Below are 22935 nucleotides of genomic sequence, written 5' to 3' on the forward strand. Positions count from 1 at the left end.
ACATCATCCGCATAAAGCAAAGAGCTGACATTAACATCTCCAATTTTGATATCAGGTTTAATACCACTTACCTTCATAATGTGATCCATATAGATAATGAATAACAGAGGGGATAATGTACATCCTTGTCTCACACCAGATTTAACATTAAACCATCTTCCTGTACTTCCTTCAATTCTAACTGCTGACTTAAAACTCAAATAAAGACTAAGTATTGCTTGATATAATGCCCCATTGACACCATATAACTGCAGCGTATTGAATAGCTTCTCTCTTGGCACCTTATCATATGCCTTTTCCAAATCGACAAAACTTAAATACAGATTTTTGTTATATTCCCATGCTTTCTTGACTAATTGTCGTAAAGTGAAGATCTGATCCTGACAGCCTCTATTTGGCCTGAATCCAGCTTGTTCTTCACCAAGCTTTTCTTCCATAATTCTTCTCAACCGTTTCTCAAGTATACTTGCGTAGATCTTGCCAGGAACACTCAGTAGGGAAATACCTCTGTAATTCTCACATTCAGTTTTATTTCCCTTTTTATATATGGGTACTATGAGAGCTCTACTCCAATCATCCGGAATTCGTCTCTCTGTCCAGACTTTCTGAACTATGCAGTGCAGCCACTGTAAGACTTTCATACCACCATACTTCAGCATTTCTGGTCGAATATCATCTACTCCTGCTGCCTTTCCACATTTCAATCCTTTGATGGCTTTTTCTACTTCAAGTATGGATATGTATTCCTGACTGCATGCCTGGTCAGTGTTTTTTTATCACTGTGCTGTCATCACTGCTTGTTTCATTTAGCAGTTTTTCAAAGTAATTACTCCATACTTCAAGGATATCTTTTTCTCCTGTTTTCATGTCACCTTTATCATCTCTAACTCCTTTTACAGCACTCTTTCCTCCATTCCTAAGCTTCTTCAACAACCTCCAGAATATTTTGCCACCTTCTTGATATTTATTTTCTATATTCTTGCCAAAGTCCTCCCATGACTTTTGTTTAGCTAGTTTTATACACTGTTTAGCTTTCTTACATTTGTCTCTGTATTCTGTAAGAGTAAAAGCTGACTTATTTGCCAGGAACTTTTGATATACTTTCTTCTTTTCCTTCACTGCCTCTTTAACTTCCTGTGTCCACCAGGGAGTTCTGATTTTTTTATCCTTGCACACAACCTCACCACATGCCTCTCTGGCAGAATCAATCAATGTTTTCTTCAGAGTTTGCCACTGAATCTCCAAGGTTTGATTCCTGTTCTCAAACTCTTTCATTTTCTTTTCAATAATCTTTCTGTATTTTAGTCTACAGTTAACATCTGAGAGCTGCTCAACTTTTATTCACTTTAAAACTTTCTTACATGTTATTCTTTTCAATATGAAATTCAATTTTATCCTGCTCAAGACTAAATAGTGATCACTTCCAATTTCAAATCCTCTGTACACTCTGGTGTCCTGCACCAGGGAGAAAACATCACTATCAACAATAACATAGTCAATGAGACTTTTCTTATTCCTAGCCTCTTCTCTCCATATGAATTTGTGCACATTTTTATGTTGGAACATGGTGTTAGTAATAACCAGTCCATGTCCTGAGCAGAAATCCAACAGATATTTGCCATTATTATTAGCGTTGCTCTTTTCTCCAAATTTTCCTGAAATATTTTTGTATGTCTCACAATCATTTCCTACTCTGCTATTTAGATCCCCAACAAGGACCAACTTTTCCTTTTTCATTGTGTCAGCTGCTTTTTCTAGAGCGTCAAAAAATTCCTCCACTTCTACCTTAGTATAACCTTCTGTGGGACCATAGGCACAAATAAGTCTCATTGTCCAGTTCTCCATTCTCATATTTGCCCACATTACTCTACTTGAGACTGACTGCCATTCAAGATTAGCCTCATATTTTGTGTTGAATACTATGGCTACTCCTTCTTTTCCTTGATTGTCATTGCCTGAATATAACATTTTGTATTTATTGCTCAGAAAGATCACACCAGTTTTGGTCTTTTTTGTTCCAGTCACCCCTATTATGTCGATCTGGTACTTATCTAATTCCTCAGCTAGCTCCATTTCTTTGCCATTCAGGCTTCTTACGTTGATAGTACCGATCTTTAACTCTGGTGATGTTGAGTTGGGGTTTGTTTTCATATTTGTTCCAGTAGCTGACTTTTCGCTGTTCGCCCTGGTTCCCTGGCGAAAACAACGGGGGCCTTGTTTAACCGGGCGACGCCCCAGCCGGCATGAAATTTTGTCATGTTGTACCATCATTTTTTATTTTGGTTTAACCAATAAGAATACAATTTGGTCGGCTAAATCCCAAATTGCCAGCCCATCCTCGTTCGTTCAGTATCAAAGTAGATACCCAGGGTGCACCACGAGAAGGTGAGGATTGGACATTAGGTCAGAAGCCCTGGTCGGTTCTCCGCATTCCTTTAATGGCTATGTGGAGGTCTCCTCTCAGTTATACAGCTTTGACCCTTAAGCACCCCTTTTACCATATCTATTACAACAGTTATTCAATTTAGTTAGTATAATAAATTTCTTATAGTATAAAATTTCTTATTTATAGTATAAAAAATTTATTATACTCTAACCAAGTGAAAAATAAACTTTCATCATCTTTCTCTAAATCCAGAGTAATTTATTAAAAAAGGGTGGCCCACCATTTGGCAACTCCTATAGGTAGAGATGACCTGCTAATGCTTCTGCTTGGTATCTCCACTTGGGCCTAGCTCCCACTGAAGAGACCTCAATAAAGGTCGAAACTAGTCTGGGTTGTGGCCCTTTCCTTAATGCATAACATTAGACATATCCACAAGGAGATTTGTTTTACATTATGGGAGATACTGAGATAGGAGTGTTGTTAGCTTGCTCCACCTTTGCAAGGAGTGCCCTGGTGTTGTATCACCTTACCCCAGTCCTGAAGATACTTTCAGGCGCAAACTTTGTTTGTTCACACTTGGATAAAGGATTAAACTAAATTTATTATACTCTAACCAAGTGAAAAATAAACTTTCAACTTCAGGTGCAAACTAGTCTTAGTTGCTTATTTGCATACTTGAGGAAAAAAAGTATTAAAACCAAGTTTATAAAATTGCTTGGTATCTTTAACATAAAATTCTATATAATTTTTGTTACATGTATAAACCGTGAAACTTACTTTAATGTCTAGTGCACATATTTCATTAAAGCTATTAATTTTCTATACTAGTGGGCTTAAATCACTGCACCACTTTTAATTGTCAATTTCATTTTCATTGCAACTGTTTACAATAATTCAGTTAGTACTTATAAATTTGAAACCTAAATTATAAAATGAAAATCTCATAATGGTCTTATATCATATAAGAGAAATTATTCTCAGTTAATATGCATCAACACTTTTAAACACATACCTTAAGTGTCTTTAATTCTGCTTCTACAGACTCCAATTTCTTTTCTTTTGCTGCTGCAGAATATAAGGCAGTTGCATATCTGCCTTCTATACCAAAAACAGCAACTGGTGGCTGAAGGGAAAAAAAAAGATATATATAGTTCACACACACATTTATAATAAACAATTCCATTTAAAATCAAAGCTTACACATTGGCTTAAAAAAAGACAAATTCTGTTTTATTCTAAATTATGAAACATGACTTAAAATAAAAGCACCTTAAGCATATCTTCAAGAATATTTAAGGTGCTACTCACAAATTACTGGATTAGCTGATAAACAGAGTAAGCTTAAAGTTTCTTTCAAAGCAGTTCCTTGTAAATTTATACACAATTCAGTATTTTTGTCAATGCTGGTAGTCTTCCTTTGAGATTACATTCATCACTAGCTATATGCTAATCTGTATGTCTAAAACTTCAAATCTCTGATCTTTGAGTAGCAATTTCATTTTGAGGAATGAAATTAGATGATGCAAGGTGTGGAAATGCAGAATCACAGCCATGCTGCTCATTCCAAAAAACTATTGCACAGACAATGTTTGCAATGAAATGATCAGTTGGTAACGCACCATTTCCAATTTTTTTTATGAACATCTTATCTCAAATGCCTAAAAACATCAACGTAATGCAAGGCAGTCAATAACCTGACCTACAAAAATGAATTACTAGCACAAAGTCCATCATTGTCATATCCAAAGACAGCTGTTTTTGGGTGTGATGAACTTTTCCTAATGGATGTTTACAACATTTCAATTCATTACTAATTATTATTATACGGGCACTTCCATGGAGTCCGAAGACTCATCATGGGAGACCCAATCTATTATATCTCTTCTTGAACCCATTCCACTTATAACTCTCCAAGCAAAAAATCTAGTCCTCACACCTCTACCAACCACACCTTTATTCAACTTCCAGGAATTGTTCCCTTGTTCTAGTCCTTTTAGCCAAGTGCTGAAACATTTCCCCTGCATCTATCTATCCATCCTATAAAATCCTTTAAGCAACTTAACTGTTTCTATCATATCCCCTCTTCTTCTCATATCAACAAACTTCTGCAATCCACACATCTTCAATCTATCCTCATAAGGAACATTCCACAGGCCACTCACCATCTTGGTCATTCATCTCTGAATCCTCTCTACTGCTTCCTCACCCACAAGAAACCCAGGGGACCAGACTTGCACACAGTAATTCAGATGTGAGTGTATCAAGGCCTTATAAAGAGGAATAATAACGTGTTCTTCAATAGACAAGTAATTGTATGAGCTACCTTAGCAATATGTCCTCTAAACTAACTGTCTACCACCACCCCTAAATCTCTAGATTCATCTATTTCCTGGAGTACAGTGCCATCAATGTGATACATGGCTTGTAATCTATTTATCCCAAAATCCATAACTTTACATTTCTTGACATTAAACTGACATCCATTATCTTTTGCCCATACTGACAGCCTATTCAAATTATCCTGCAAGTGCTGTACATTGCCTTGATTAACTATTACTCTACCTAATTTTGCATCAGCGTACAACAATATTTCCTTTCAGGTTATTTCCTATATCATTTATGTACAAATCAAACAGCAATGATCCCAGCACTGAACCTTGTGGTACACCACTACTCACCTGTTTTCTGTCCCTCCATATAACACTTTTCGATATCCAGCAGCTTACATCTTATCCATTTAACTAGTGTCACATCCATCCCCATAATATTCATAATACCATGTTCCAACAAAAAATGAATACAAATTCACATGGAGAGCAAGTAATAGGCAATGTTATTGAGTGTTATTAATGGCAATATTCTGAAAACTGATTCCTGAAAAGAGGGTATAGGGGATTTGAAATAGGAAATGATCACTATTAGTCTTGAGCAGGATAAAAATGAATATCATATTGAAAAACATATACAAGGTTTTAAAAGGAATCAAAGTTGAGCAATTTTCAGAAGTGAACTGTACATTCCAATAAACAAATAGCATGTGGAAAAGTTGTGTTGGCAGTTGTTTATCTGTAATTTTTGTAGTTTAATTCATAACCCAAAAAAAGAAAAAAAATATTTATTTCACTGCTGTTATTTCTGATTATTAATGAACTGACAGCGTATACTAGAATATAAATTAAATCAAACTTTAATATATACTTTCCAATATTTCGGCAATGTCACGTTGCCATCTTCATGGGAACTTAAGATAAAGACATGTGCACGCAAGTACTACACAACAGCAAATGAGAAACGAAGCGAGGCAGCTACCATTTTTCTAAAGTCCTGATGGTGCCCCCTAGCGGGCTATATTAGGTGTTTTTCACCTTTGGGCTGAAGTTCTCCTTTAATAATCATGTTTAACCAGCGTATAAGCCTTTCTACAAGAATTGCTATTATTTCTGGTTTTATACCTTACATCTTCAGAGTCTAAAAAGTCTGTCACCATATGTAAATAGTAATAATCAGCTATTAGGAACAGTTTGACAAGCATTTTGTGCTCTGAAGATGCAAGGTATAAAACCAGAAATTCCTGTTGTAACACACAACACAAAAGAATTAAAGTCATCTTAATTTGGTGCCATCTATTAAAAGAGAAGTTTACATATATTAAGTCAATCTCAAAATGACTGTCTCCTAGATTTTTGGTAAATTAATATAGCCATACTCAGACCTTAACAAATTTTGCAAAATCCTACTCATCATACAAAAAACGTACTTGACCAAAAACTCTATTTTTTTTGTTAATGATGTCTCAATAAGTCAATACTAGTTTCATAAATAGATAGGCAGATGCAGCAGTGGTTCTGCATCTGCCTATTTTAAAGTTAAAAAGATATTTAAAAAAAGTTTTTATGAAATAAAATAAAAAATATTCTATTTTGGGAACAGCAGTCTGCAGCTACTTGATATGATTGAGTATATTTATTGAGCACTGGCCATACTTATTGTGGTTTAGGGAATGCTTCATAGCTGCCGCTGATTTCAAAAACAGTCTCTCTCTCTCTCTATGACTTGTAATGACTCTATGTATAGCATTTTTGTTTTGTGAAAGGTTGTCTAAAGTATGGACTGCCAGTACCAACTTGCCATAATGATGGTAGCAAATGTACGAGGGTGGTCTGAAAAGTTCTCGGCCTAACAATGAAAAAAAGAATTTATAATTACAAAATTATTTTTATTTTTTCAACATCATCTGCTTAAGACTAATATACTTATTACAGAATTGCTCCAGCACCATTATCCCATCCTTGCAGTGGTTCTCAGTAAGATCTGCAAAATACCCCTCTACAGCTGCAATCACCTCTTGATTCAAAGAAAAACGCTGACCAGCGAGGAAAGAGTTTTAGTTTTGGGAAGAGACAGAAGTCAGAGGGAGCCAAATCCGGGGAATAGGATGGATGTTCGAACAATTCATAATGCAGTTCCCTTAATTTTCCCATTGCCAAAACACCTTTGTGGGCAGGTGCATTGTCCTGATGAAATATGATTTTTTTCTTCTCCATACCGGATCTTTTCTCACGAATTTATTCGTCTAGTCTGGTTAAAAGTTCAGAATAATATTCCCCGGTTATTGTTTTACCCTTTTCAAGATAATTAATAAACAAAATGCCTTTAGCATCCCAAAACGCTGATGCCATGACCTTTCCTGCTGATGGAACCGACTTTATCTTCTTTGGTGCTGAACAACCAGTTTCTGTCCACTGTTTTGACTGCTGTTTGGATTCTGGTGTGTAATGGTAAATCCAAGTCTCATAAATAGTAATAAATCAATGTACAAAATCGGTTTTATTCTTGTCAAAATGCTCCAAGCACTGTTTGGAGATTTTCAAGCAAGTGCATTTTTGATTTGCTGTGAGCAAGCGAGGCAACTCATCTTGCAAAAAGCTTTTTCATTTGCAATTCTTTTCACGCAAAATATAGCCTACACATTTTTTTGAAATGCCTATAGTCTCAGCAATTTCACGCACTTTGACTTGCCAGTCATCCAATACCATATCGTGCATGCACTTGATCAATGATTTCTGGTGTTGTTACACTTTTTTGGACGTCCTTCACATGGATCATCTTCAAAGATGGTATGGCCACGTTTAAATTCGACAGCCCATTTCTTAATTGGCAAAAACGAAGGAGAAGAAGCATAAACTTTTACGAACTTCGAATGAATTTCTTTTGCCGTTAAACCTACTTTTACAAAGAATTTTATAACTGCACGATACTCAATTTTATCCATTTCAAGGGATACAGACAACTGTATAAAACAAACTACTTGATAGAATGACTTGCAATTTCACATGGATGCTTATGACTGATGTACCACCTTAGAAAAAAACAAAAATCTTGCTGATAGTGTTGCCATCTATGGTCGAGACCGAGAACTTTTCAGACCACTCTCGTATGTCCTATGTTCTCTGAGGTGATGTCAACAGATCATTCTGTCTGTCTATTGTAAGCTAGTTCACAAGTACAGGGACTCTTCATACATTCCTTGAATGCAATACCTGACAAATTGTTCACAACAGAATCTGGTAATCTATTCCAGATTGGTAATCCTACCAGTCTTTCACCACCTCCCAAGTAAAAACTCTAGTTTTCACATCCTTACTAACTATTAACATCTATACTATCAACAACTGGGATTGAGGGTACCAGATTTTTGGTACTCCAGCTTACTTGGGCTTGTAAACAATGCCTTTGGGCTGCCAAAATGCAACTTAACTGTTTGTTAACAAGCTGAATATTAGCATCTAAATAAATATTTTATTTGTTGTGTTGTGAATTAAACCATTTGTTCATTTGTAAATTAAAAATCTACAGATGAACAAATACACAAATATTTTTCAAGCAAAAAAAAAAAAAAAAAAAAAAAAAAAGAGAGAGCCTGAAAGCAAGAATTAAAGACTGGAGACTCAGCAAAATACTGAAGAAAACATTGTTTCATCCATAAAGACAGATGGTGAAGTTCACATTTTTTAATAAGATGTAAGCTGCTCTGAGAAAATACAGAAAAAAAATGTAAGAAAGTTATGTGTAAATGTAGTTATCTAAAAGCCATAGGAAGATTTTAAAAATACACAATGTAAGTAAACATCAAGGTTGTTGCAAAATTTTTTGGTAGCTGTTGAAAAAAAATTAGAAATAGATGAAAAACTACTGTAAAAGATATCAGTAATCATAACTGTGACATGGTAGTGCCCATATGTAATAATACTACTACTACTACTACTAAAAACTAAACATATCTTAGACATTAGATGCAACTACTTTGGAAGATTATTAAGTAAGATAAGTAGTGATAGAGCGGTGGTAAAAAACATGCAAGAGTATCAACATATCAATACTTTCAAGCTGCCTTTTTGCATTTCAGAAACCTAAAATATAAAAAGGCAGCCTGGAATATTTATTAATGGTTTTAAGTTGAATGAAATTTCACAAGATTTGGGAAGTTTCACATAACTGTATTAAGATTTGGTTGTTCTTTTTAAAATCTGCTACTGATTCCAAAAAACCATCATTGGACTATATGTTTATATGAAGTAGCTGTGCTGCTTTATGTACTGTTTTTGAATTTCTGCAAAATCAATTTTAATAACTAAATCAGCGGCAGATCTCTGTTATGGATACAGTATAAAAACAGTTGCTAGCTATGCTACCCATTCTAAGAGGCCAGTATTTTCTATACATATTTTTTGTCAGCAATTTATAATGTTTAATATCTAAATGTGCAATATTTATCTATGATCCACCATGAAAAATATCAGTGATATCGCAGCCCGTCAGTAAATAAGCATGTAGAATGAGTAGAACGTAAAGTTAGCAAAAATAACAGGCATAAATATTTTAAAGCTAGTGTTGCATCCTTTTTAAGCCCTTTATTATTATTGTTGTATAGGCACCACTGAAGTAAGAAGACTGACTGCAGGAGACCCAAACTATCCACACAATATCTATCATACAACTCCTTGAACCCATTAACAAACAAAGCACTCACAGCCAATGTTTCCTCTAATTTTTTGCTATGAGTGTGTGCAGAAATTTGCGTGTGTGCAAAATGTGCCTTCTTTTGAAAAGTATGTGCACACCCATACGAGTTACATTCTGCTCATTTAAGCAAAAAAATTAAAAGATTTTAGTTCATTCTTTACCTTCTGGTGTCAGTGGGACATCAGCCAGGTCACCCCAACTCCCCACCGTGTTCCCACACACGACAGTAGCCTCCCCAGTAAACTGTCGGAAATCACGATTCACAAGCCTTGGGCAGGACTTGATCTGGGGACTTCGCGCATGTGAGGCCAACATGATACCGACTGTACCAGATAGGATTCTAAGTGTGTGTATTATTACCATCACCAAGTAAGTTGTGTGACATCAATCACAGAGCTAACATAAATATTTTATATGTATTTAATATTGATCTGATTAGAAGTAAGAAATAAAGTAAAAAAAAAAGATAACACTAGTGACTGATTGCCTTTAATTAAATTTTCTAACTTTGCAAGTAACTCTAAACATACATAATAAAATATTCCCATTACTAATTCTCATCTTGTTTAGTTCTAGCTTCTATCTCTTTATTTTTTCTCTCTTCTGTCTTTGGCATTCACCCACTCTTTATACACACTATCTAAATTAATTGAATTTCCATATAATTGGTAACTTTTCACTCTCATTAGCATATCCAAATGACATTCTCCTAAACGGTTTCTAAGTTGGTTTTTTTATTTGATTCATTAGACTAAAACCTCGCTCACAGTCTGCACTAGATGCAAAAAAGGTTCCTCCAATACCCATCAACTTTGCCAAATCACAAAACTGCTCATTTTGAAGAGCAAATACAACCATTTGTGTAAAATATGATATCATTTTGCATTTAATTTTTTCTTGTACAGAAAATTTCAAATCATTAAACTGACTAATTATTTCTGTAGTATCATCCAGAAAATCATGATATTTAACACAAAGGGCATTAACATGTTCACTACCAAATGAGAAATCACAATGTGAAATAGAAGAGATATCAAACACTGACCATTCTTGTATCTCATTCTCGGGGAATCTGTCCTCTAAATGTGCACATAAACAATTTATAAAATTTAACAGGGCCTAGTATCTACTGGTTCAGTCTCTTAAGCATTTAGTGTCACTCCAGCAAGCATCACCTTCTAAATACTGATTCCTGATTTTGTTAATCTTCCCTCTGGCAAAATGACTGTCTAGTGGTGTAAGGTTACTCCTTTGTAAGATTTTGCACAGGAAAGCCATTTCTTCAAAAACATCACTTAAAACATTAACAGCTACTTTGAATGTCACGTTAGTTAATTTATTGTGACAATAATTAACCACGGGATCATTTGATTTGTCTTTTTAAAAATATGTGATCAGTCCCTCATAATTTCTTATTATTGCCTGTAATGCAAAATGTCTGGATAGCCACCACACTTCATTGAGTGGTCTGAAGGCAATAGCTTCATTTTCAGACACCTTGACAATTTCTTTAAATTCATGTCTTTTCACTGTGGAATGAGAAAAGAGTGTACACTGTTCTCATTAATGTATCAATATCTCTGATTAGTTTAATTTCCTTCCACGTATCACAGATCCCCAGATCCTCATGGTGAGCTACACAGTGTTGCTGGACAAGATGTGGAACTTCTAATTTAAGTTTTGCAGCGACACCATTAACTTTGCCCAGCATTACTGCGGCTCCATCACCATTTTTTGGAGATCAAGTTTCTTTTCTTGATAAAACTGTTTAATAGCTAACACAATGGAGGAGGCATCACATGCCTGCAACTGAATTATTCTGCCAAAATATGTTTTATATTCATTACAATCTTTAGGTCTAAACTTAAAATAGAGAATGAGACATTTGTTAAGTTGTATCAATGCTTTCATCAATGGTTAAGGTGTGGAAATTTGCAGATGCAATTTGCTCAAACACGTCATTTTCAACAATTAAATTGATTGCTTCCAGAAATTCAAACGAATAATTTTTGCTTCGCCAACTGTATGAAAGTTGAACATACTTTTCCATATGTTCATTAATATGTTGAACTGAAAGTAAAGAGTTATTCATCTTAACAACTAATAAGATACTGTCAATAAGAACTTTAATCTGCTCTGGGTTTGATCGTTTTCTCTCTCGGTCATCTGAACTTTCACGTAGCATACACAGTACTCCTGTAGCTGGCAATGAACAATTTTCTTGCCTAAGTTTGTGTACACCATCCAGATGTATTTTACTTGTCAAATGGCATTTCAAAAAGTCCAACTTCCAAGTGACATCAAACTTCTTCCCATTAGCAAAATCCCCAGCAACCTTTGCATCACGACAATCAATACAAACAACACCAATTGTAGCATCATACATAAATATTTCACGCAGCTGAATGTTTATCAACTCATGAGCTTTCGACGTAGCAGTTTTCACAATTTCATCCAGCTATTCACTTTTAAAGCAGCTAGCAGTTCGTTTTCGCTTCACACCTTTTGCTTCCTTTGAATTTGATATGGCGCATCAGTTTTTTGCAATTTTGTTATTTGAAGAATATTTTTTATTGTTTTTATAAATTTACAAATGTACACTATTCATTGAATAACTTGGCAAGGCAAAAGCTGAACCAACACTAAACATTGCCGAGGGCAACACAAGAGCTAAAAGATATGCCTAGAGGCTAGATTTAATTAACTTGGTTGTATCTCAATGCATGCACACGAATGTTATTATTTAGTCTACTATTTTAAAATTCCTTTTAAAAATTAGAGAATTTTAAAACACTACAATATTTTTAATTGTACTCTAATTTAAGTTTTTAAAAGTATTTAATTATTTTTATTAAAATTATGAAACCACTATTTTAATTCATCATGATCTTGAACTAATTTGATCAGCCAATCACATTTGGGAATTTTCCATGAGTCAGGCCTGAGATGTAAACAAACCATGCACCATTCTATATGCTACTTAAAAATTACACATTTAAGCCACACCCCCTTTCACTTTGGCATCAAATCGCTAGCCTCAAATAGGGTTACTGTTAATCATTTATAAGCTTTGTGCAACTTCGAGAATGTAATAAAAAATGTGAGATTATAGGCTTGAGCGTTGCCGAATTACCGTATTTTTTAAAGAATTTATAGGTTAATGTTTAGGTGGAACTTCTTTAATTAATAAATTTTAATTTCATCTTGAAAATCTAGTGTGCGCTAGTTGTAAAACATGTGTATGCACACAGCTTAGAGGGAACATTGCTCACAGCTGACTCTGGCAACTCATTCTATTCAATTCATTCATTCATAGTGAAAAATCTAGTCTTCACATCTTTACTAACTACTCTTACTCAACTTCCAAAGGTGACCTCTTGTTCTGTCCTATAAAACCCTTTCTTCATCATGTAGCTTCCTCAGTGAGAGGATGCAGCACCATGTCTTTCAAGTTCTTCCTGTTGGTGGCTTTCCTTTTTGTTTCTGCATAGCCATGTGATCCTGTCATAATCTTATATCTTCTAGCTATGTCCTTCGTTTTTTGCCTCTTGACTCTTTTTCCATAATTTTTCCTTCTAAAACTGTTAGTATCTTCTGTCCTGCTTAACCTCTTAGTACATATCCTGCCAAACTCATTTTTCTCTTGATCATTTCCTGTATTAAGATCTCTGTGTTCTCATTCTCTGTAGGACATCTGTATTTGTCACATGATCTGTCCATGAGATTTTCAGAGCTCTCCTATAGCACCACATTTCAAAGGACATCATCTGTTGTCTTACTCTCTTCTTGAAGATCCAGGTCTCACTTCCATATGTGAAAACTGGCCCACTTAATGTTCTTATCATTCTTTTCTTTGTCTTGATACTCACAGAACTTCTGAGCAGATCTTTATTTTTCCAGAAGGCATCTTTAGCTATGGCTGCTCTTATTTTTCTTGCTTTCCATCTGCAGTAAAGTAGGTGCCTAAATATTTGTATTCTGTTGTATGTTCAATTTTCATATTGTTTATGAATATTTCTGGCTCAGATCTGTTTTCTTTTGAGATTTTCATAAATTTGGTCTTTTTTTGCATTTATATCTAACCCAAATTCTTCATCTTCTTTAATTAGTAGCTGCAGTAATTTGATTAATTTGTTTCTGTTTTCTGCTATTAGAATGGTATCATCAGCATATTTAAGATTGTTGTATTTTATACCATTGATACTAATTCCTATTTTTTGTTTTTCAATCTTTTTCATCACTGTCTCACTATAGATATTAAATAGATTTGGGGAAAGGATACAACCTTGTCTAACTCCTCTTTTTATTTTCACTACAGAAGTCTCAGAGTTAAACAGCTGCATTTTCTGTTTGGTGTAAATAATTTTTATAATTTTAACTACACGATCTTCTGTGTCTAATTTATTTAATATATTGAACATTTTATCATGTTTTACCTGGTCAAAAGCCTTCTGAAAGTCTATGAAGCATATGTAAATGTTCCTGTTTCTTTCAAGTGATCTTTCTATTAGTATTTTTAGTTCCAGGATAGCATTAATGATTCCCTTCTGAAGCCTTTCTTGTTTACTGAATTCACTGATTAAGGCTCTTTCAATTTATTTGTTAACAATGGTTAAAATAATTTTAGATGCATGGGATATTAGGCTTACAGTTCTGTAATCCTCGCAATTTTGTGCATTATTTTTTCTTTGAAATGCAGATAGATGTTGTAAAAACTTCAGGTAATTCTATTGTTTTATAGATGACCTGAATCCATTCAGGTCATCTATAAATAGTTGTTATTATTGCCAGTCAAAGCTTTCAGCAGCTCAGAAGGGATATTATCACACCCAGGGGATTCATTATAAAACCCTTTAAGTAACTAAAATGTTTCTAACATATCACCTGTTTTTTGCCTATCACCTGAAGATTCATTGTGGAAGACCATGCAAACCAAGTTGATGAAATGCCTATCGTACTTCTGAAATTGTTCAACAAAGCATTCATGACTACCCTTGCTAACCACTCTCTTACACAACTTCTAGAGGTGACCCCTTGTATTCTCCCATCCAGTCATGTATCGAAAGATTTCTTTAGCATCATTCTATAAAACCCCTTTAGTAGCATATATAGTTCTATCATCTTCCCTGTTTACCACTTTTCAGCTAAACTATATAACCACAACCATTTCTATCTTCATAGGAAACACTTCACAGGTCACCATTTGGTTTGCTTCCTCTCCTACTTTTTATAATTTATAATTAATTAGATTAATTCTCTTTGATTATTAAAAAACACCAGAAATTGCAGTTTCAAACATGTTACAATTATTATTATTATACAAACACCTTATGGAGCCAAGACTCATCAAGGGAAACAATAGTAAGATGCATTCTAATAGAGATAATGTTTATCATACATCGTCTTAAACTGGTTCAAGGTTTGTGCACTCACCAACCACTTGCCGTGCAAAAAAATCATGCCACACACTCTCTTATGCACCACAAGTTTATACAACATCCCAAAATGACCTCTAGTCTCTATTCCCTTCCCACCTTCAACCCTTTGAAAAATATCCTGGGTATTTATTTGATAAGCATATGTCTCAAATTATTGTGCCCCTCTTCTGCCTATTCACTAGTCTGCAATTGACATTCTCTCAACCTATCTTCATAGTCAGTATTCCACAATCCTGATATTGCTTTTGTTTTTCACCTCTGAACTTTTTCCAGAGCTTGCTTTTTCACCTAGGAATGCAGGTGACCAAATTGATGCACAGTAGTCCAGATGTTGTCTAATCAAAGCCTCGTATAGCAGAATGACCAGATCCATATCTCTACTTGTCAGTGTTCTTCTTAGTATACTGGCATTTCTTTTTGCTGTTTATATTACTTTTGCAATATGTCCCATGAACTTCAATTATTTATCTGCCAATATACCAAGATCCCTTGCTTCCTCCAACTCCTGTAATATAACATCTCCAATATGATACACAGCTTTGCTTTTTTTGAAATCAAGTGCAAAAAACCTTACATCTACTGATATTAAATTGACAAGATGTCAATTTAATACCAGTAGTACCACTTGTCAACCCACATAGTCACTTAACTGAAATCACGTCGCTATGAAGCACCAGTATATCTGCACCATCCCTAATAACTTTTCCCAGATTAGCATCATCTGCAAACGGCTTAATATCAGCCTGCAAATCCCTCACAATATCATTAACAAACAAATTATGCAGTAGTGGTTCTAGAACAGAACCCTCTAGGACTCAGCTGGTAACTCTCCTCCTGAGAGCCATGGCACCTCTATACACTACCATTTAATATCGATTAGAAAGCCAGTTGCTATCCAATCAACCAAATAAATTTCCAATCCTATTTGCCATAACTTATACACCAGTTTATTACATGGTAGCCAGTTAAATGCCTTTGCAAAATCCATAAATATCACTATATGAATCATCCCCTATCCAGAACTGTAGTCACCTTATTATAAAAGGTAAGTAAATTTGTATAACAAGACCTCCCTTTAACAAATCCATGTTAACCTCTATACTGAATCTTTTCCTTATTCACCCAATCCTGTATTCTATTCCTAACTAATCTCTCCAAGACCTTAACAACCACTCCAGAAATACAAACTAATTTGAAGCATTTTGCTTCCACCTTTATGCAATGGAACAATCTTGCACTTTCTTTCAGGATTGTTGAGGACACTAGACTCTCACCAACAACCAAGTCAATGGAAGTGTCAGTTCTTTAACACATTCTTTTATAACACATGGTGAAATCCCATCCAGTCCAATAGTCTTATTCACAGCCTTCTACCTCATTCACCTTCAAGGAAATAGGTTGAAGTATTAATTCCCCAACTTCCTGTTTCCTTAGAATAGTATCATTTGTTTGCACCGATTTCTCATGTTTTGAAAATTTTATTTCAAACATTATTATTATTATAACAGTGTCTCCATGGAGTTAGAGGACTCATCGCGAGAAACCCTACATCGAACCACTAACCATTATTCACACAATATCTATCATACTTTGCCTTAAATTCAGTAACAGACAAAGCATTCACGACCACCTTTGGCAACACATTCCACACACATTCACCACCTTTCGAGCAAAAAATTTAGTCCTAACAACCTTGTTAACTACGGCACGATCTCCAGTGATGACCCCCTTGTATTCTCTCCCTTTCTGCACTGTTCAGAAAAAAAAAGTCACCTGTATCAATCCTATAACACTCCTTCAATAACTTAAATGTCTCTATTAAATCTCCTTGCATACGTCTATCAACTAGTTTTTGAAGCCCACAGACTTTCAATCTTTCCTCATAGGAAACATTCCACAGACCTGCAACAGTCTTTGTAACTCACCTATGGATCCTCTCAACCATTTCTTCATCACCAAGAAATCCAGGTGACTAGATATATGCACAATAGTCCAGATGAGGTGTTATTAATGCCTAATAAAGTGAAACAATTTCCCTATTCCTACTTATCAGTGTTTTGGCAACCTTTGCAATATTCCCTCTAAATTTAAGTTCTCTGTCTACAATAACCCCCAAGTCCCTAGCCCGTTGCACATCAACTTACTTCTGTAGTTCAGTTCCTTTAATACAGAGCCTGTCAAAAAAATGTATAAACACTTTAACAGATGCCATCTATGAACTTTTTTCAAAGTTGGATTGAATTACAGTAGCAATGTGTAGTATGATATGCTCTCAAAAGATATCGTTACTCACATGGATACTAGCATCAACACGTGACGGGTAGGCCAGTCAAACAAAATGGTTGAGCCCCGATTGTCGTTCGAGGAATGCAAGACCATTTTAAAGTATTTCAAATTTGAGAATGTTGTTGAAGTTCAATGACAATTTAAGCGGGAGTTTGCAACACAACCTCCAACATGCCTGACAATTGCACGTATTCGTGATAAGTTTGAGATTCATGGTACCATGTGTGACGTGCACCAGGGAGGCCTCTGATCTTTCCTGGTGCACATCACACATGGTACCAGAGAATATCCAGGAGGCCTCGCACAGCAACAAGTTCTGCTTCCTCGGCTATGGGTGTTGAAACAGTTTACACGCTCACCACATAACGTGCATGTGAGACAGCATCAGCAGTGCAAGCATACAGAGCATTCTTAAAGCAGCTAAATGGAAAGTTTACATCCCAAGATTATTATATGCAATGAATGAAGACGATCCTGATCGAAGAATGCAGTATTGTGAGTGGTTTCAACACATGGTAGATGAGATGTTTGTGAGGAAGAAGGTTTGGTCTGATGAAGCACAATTTAAGCTTAATGGAACCTTAATAGGAATGATCAATTTCTCTTCCTAGTGTTGTGGTGCACCACCACACTACCACCGAGATGTGAGAGGTTACCGGTGTATAGTGATGTTTACAGGGACAATGGATAGGATAAAGAGGTGCAGTTGAGTTCCTCACATGTTCTCCTGATTGGGGGGGGGGGGGACTCTAAAGGATGTAGTGTATCGTAGAAAACCAGCTACACTGGTTGCCTTTCGGAAAGAAATTGAAACGCGATGTGCAGCAATCCCACTGGATACTTTGGCCAACATTGCATAAGCAGTAGTTCGCCATAATAATAAGTGTTTGGACGCTAATGATAACCACTTTGACCACCTTGTGTAATTGTAGAAGTCAAAGGTAACTTGTATTCATCCCTTGATGTCTGTATAAATTTAGAATTACAATTTTTATACAAGTTTTTCTTTTGTTGAAATGTATACATTTTTTTGACAGACTGGACAGCATGTGAACTCATCCTCCTGAAGTGCATCACCTTACACCAGTGATTTTCAACCTTTTACATAACACGGCACACCTAGACTAATTATTAAAATTCTGTGGCACACTAAAAATATATTCCTTTAATTTTTTTGATGATCTGGCAAAAAATAGCCATAATTTTGATTGATTTACACACACGAGAAGATGGAAGACCAGACAGTAATAAATAAATGCACAAATTACGACATTATTTCTTTCAATTAATTTGTTTTCATAAATCACGCAGCACACCTGAAGAACTCTCATGGCACACCGGTTGAAAATCGCTGCCTTACACTGATAGCAATTTATCTTAGCCCATACCACCAGCCTATTTAAGTCATCCTGTAAGATATCTACATCATTTGAATTGACTATTGCTCCTCCCAATTTTGCATCATTAGCAAACAAGTGGATATTTCCTTGCATATTATTTCTAATATCATTAATGTACAAATTAAACAACAGAGGCTCAAGTACTGAGCCCTGAGGTATACCACTATACACCTGCCTTTTCTTGGACTAAGCTCCTCCATAAATCGCTCATTGATATCTGTCCATCAGCCATCCTCATTATCTCAATTTAAAAACATTCCTTGACAATTTACATTAACCACAGTCTCACTAAATGGTGTGGTTTTTATGTGGTATGAGGGGGGAGGCATTATAAATTTATAACTTATAACACTTTTTTTGGTACTATTTTCATATTTTTAAATATTTTTTTCACTATTTCACAAAGCAAATTTATGCTAATATGCCCAGAAATTGTAAATAGTGAGATATGCTACTATCCAAACATGTGTTATATAATTTTGAAAAACATGGATAAGAAAAAGATATTCCTACTTACTTTAGTTAATGCCTGGTGACTGACTGATGTACTAAAGCATCTAGCCTGCAATTTTAAAATATTTCATGTCAGTCATCAAAATTCCTAAAAGATGTAATATAAATTAAAGATGCCAAGAAATTATATTCTTGGTTTCATCCTTTAACATCCTGCTAAACAAAGTTTGCATGTGAAGTAACTTCATGACTGGGCTACTTGTATATAGAGGCTAATTACTTCACATTACTTTTTAATATTATAATATTATTTATAATATTTTAGTAATATTAGTAATAAGATTGAGGTAATATAAATGTCATACTTCCATATACAAGTAGTCAAGATGTGTTACACCTTATTGCTAATATTACTAAAATACTCTGGATTACAGAAAGATGTTTGCAAGTTTTTTCACTTGATTATACTATAAATTAAAGATGCCAAGACATTATATACTTTATTATTATTATTATTACGTAACACCTCTAGGGAGTCCAAAGACTTATTTAGGGAGGCACCTACTCTACACCTCTGTCTCCACCAACCGCAACTACCTTCATTGTCTACACCAATGCCATCTACTGCCAACCACCACCACCACTAGTATTTCCACAGACAATCACAAACATCTATGCCCAAGGCAGGATTCAAACCAGCAGCCTTTCAGCTGGAGAGTGGATATGCTAACCACAAGGCCAAAGGTTCCCAAAACTTAAAAGCTTGTGAAGTAACTTCATGACTGGGCTACTTGTATATAGAGGCTAATGACTTCACATCACTTGCTTAGTATCCCATAATGCAAAGCACATAGCCTGACTTTTCACTGCTATCTCTAATCCAGAGTATTTTAGTAATAAGGTGTGACACTTTTTGCTATTTTAAATTAAAGATACCAAGAAATTGTAAGCAAACAAAGTTTGTGCCAGAGGTGATTTCTGGACTGGGCAACTTCTGCAATATGACTTCTGCTTTACTGAACCTTGGTATCACTTCTGGGTCTGGTTCCCACTGATGATATCTCAATAAAGGTGTTGAAACTGGTATGGGAAGTGATCCTTCCCATATGTCTGCAAAGGATGTGCTTTGCATTATGGGATACTAAGGTAAGTGATGTGAAGTCATTAGTACTATATACAAGTAGCCCAGTCATTCACGCGAAAATTTCGTTTGCTTACACTTGGATAAGGGATTGAACCAAGAATATAATTTCTTGGCATCTTTAATTTATAAAGTGGAAAATTTTTCAGCAGGTTATAATATAAATTTAGCTATAGGCATACATTAAAAAAGTGCAAAAGTATTTTAAAATAACAGGATATGCTGAGCCACACACACTCAGAAAGTCATTAAAATAAGCTTCATAAAATAATTCATAAGAGAAAAATTTTAACTTAATTAAATATAAAGAGCCAATAGGCTTCATTTCGGCGATATAAACATTATTTAAATTAAGAGGATATTAATCCCACATTGTTTTAAAACCGAATAAGAAACTCAAAGATTGGAATCAGAGAGTTTCATGCCGAATATAGTAAACTATAAAAGTATCGGCGATTACTAGCGTGAGCTAATGCAAGTAGTCCTAGTCTTTACTAGGACTACTTGCATTAGCTCACGCTAGTAATAGCAAGTAGTCCTAGTCTTTACTAGGACTACTTGCATTAGCTCACGCTAGTAATCGCCGATACTTTTATAGTTTACTATATTCGGCATGAAACTCTCTGATTCCAATCTTTGAGTTTCTTATTCGGTTTTAAAACAATGTGGGATTAATATCCTCTTAATTTAAATAATTTTAACTTAATGACTACAGTTGTCAGATCATAATTCTTATTTAGCCTTATTTCGAGGGGGGGGGGGGATTGGTGCGTTATTACAATTTACACAGATTAGCTGCTTTAAATTTATGAGACATTCCAATTACACACACATATTCATAATATATGTATGTGTGTTGTGTATGAGTATCGATAACCGTGTGAGAAAGATGCTGCCGTCTAACGTCCTTGTATATGTACGTGTGCTAAAACTTACAAAAATTTAGCAAGACGATATAACTGTATTATAATACTTCAGCATACGGCTAAGAAATGAAATGATGAAAACGACTAGGGAAAGATGCTGCCGTCTAACGTCCTTGTATATGTACGTGTGCTAAAACTTACAAAAATTTAGCAAGACGATATAACTGTATTATAATACTTCAGCATACGGCTAAGAAATGAAATGATGAAAACGACTAGGGAGAAAAATTAAAAAATAAAGACTAATTTCAACCATTTCTTACCACAACGCCGAATTTCACAGCAGCCATTCTGTTAAGTTAAATCACGGTCACATATACACAAGTTAATCTCGAACTCACTCTATCACAAATTTAGGAATATTATATAATTTCGTACAGTGAAGAAAATCCCCATTCTCAGTTCAAAACTCTTACCAATAACATTAAGGCTACAAGATGTATTTTGTACACTGCTTGGAAAGAAGTCAACAAACATGGGACAATATGATGCTGTCAAATCAGTGCTATTGTATCCGGTTGAATTAGCTGCGAGAGGAGAACTGACGGATTTCGAAGGAGGTGTTGTGATATGGTCCCGTATTTCCTGGTTTATCCGTGGATCTTTGTTAGTGGTGCTACGAACATTGAATCCGAGAGGTGTCTGAACATCCTGTGTCATAAGGCAACTACTGTAAGTGAGTTTTTTGGACATGAACGTCACCACACTTGACTAGCCTCCACAGAGCTCTTATCTAAACCCTGCTGAATATCTGTGGGATAAACTGGAGCGTCGGGTCAAAGGATGTTCTCCCCACAACAGTCCAAGACCTCATTATCTGCCTACAGAAAGAATGGTCCAAAATTCTCATTGATCGCTATCGTCGCATTCTTGGGGAAAATATGCCCCATAGGATTGCTGCAGTCATCGCAGTGCAAGGAGGTCATGCATCTTATCAGGCTGGGAGTCATTGTTGTTTGTTCTCACACTATGGTGTGTTGGCTTTTCTCTAAGCAGTCTAATTACAAAATAATGTAAAATAGTTCCCTCCCGAGAACAGGCAGAAACCATAAGATTCTCATTCAATACCAAAGCAGTCTTATGCCATAGAGTTGTATTTTTCATAAGTGAACTCTAAACCGGTGTGTGAAAGAAGCCGTGTCTCTCTTTCTTTGATAATTACTATTAAGCACAGTTCACTTATGAAAAGTAACAGTCTCTGGCATATGATTTCTTTGGTATTGAACGAGGGTTTTATGTATCTTAAGATTTCTTCCTGGTCTCTGTAGAAAACTAACTATTTCAAATCAGCTGTCTGGCCAGTGAAACTTTAATCAAAAACTCTAATAAAAGGCGAATATAGAAGCCTGGACATCGCTTGTGTCTTTTAAGTAGTGCAAGCTAAGGCACCCCCGATGCCGAGGATGATATTATCATAAGCTCTCTAGTCAAAATTTCGATGATTTCAGAGTTTCTACATATATAGGATCTTTAACATCTATTGCTATTAATCTTCTCGTCTTTATTTGTATTTTTGAATGAGAGAAGCAATGAACATAAATATGAAAATATTATTGTAGATATATAATTATCTTTTTTGTTTCTTTATTTAGTGAGAATACTTACAGAACAAACATTTTACTTTGGACAAAAATGCATTTCTCTCACATAACTCCTGCCCTTTGATTTAATTTAGATTTTTCAGGTCTGGTGGTATAGTCAAACTGTGTGTACGGAAAAGACAAAATAAATCGTAATTGGAACATTAAGCACATTTCTCTATTTTCATGATTCTCAAATTTCACTAACTTGAACTTTAGCAATTAGAAATATACAGAATACAGAAAATGTGTGTATATATTCCCAGATGAGTCTTTGACTCTATGGGATCTTGGGTAATAAT

General features: G+C 35.2%; 1 protein-coding gene across 1 annotated transcript in view; it reads right to left on the bottom strand.

Moving 5' to 3' along the window:
* ATPsynO (ATP synthase subunit O, mitochondrial) overlaps positions 1–21410 on the bottom strand; it is a 47796-nt gene extending 26386 nt beyond the window's left edge. Inside the window, exons 1-3 of the mRNA XM_090409080.1 lie at positions 21317–21410; positions 19051–19095; positions 3399–3509 (exon numbers count right to left, since the gene is read on the bottom strand). Of these exons, the coding sequence (XP_090265206.1) occupies positions 3399–3509; positions 19051–19095; positions 21317–21343 (183 nt within the window). The 5' untranslated portion in view covers positions 21344–21410. The remainder of the gene's footprint in view (positions 1–3398; positions 3510–19050; positions 19096–21316) is intronic.
* Positions 21411–22935: the final 1525 nt, after the last annotated feature.

This window comes from Typopeltis vanoorti, chromosome 19, assembly GCF_054136105.1.
Source record: "Typopeltis vanoorti isolate ZY-2024b chromosome 19, IOZ_Tvanoo_1.0, whole genome shotgun sequence".
NCBI lineage: Eukaryota > Metazoa > Arthropoda > Arachnida > Uropygi > Thelyphonidae > Typopeltis > Typopeltis vanoorti.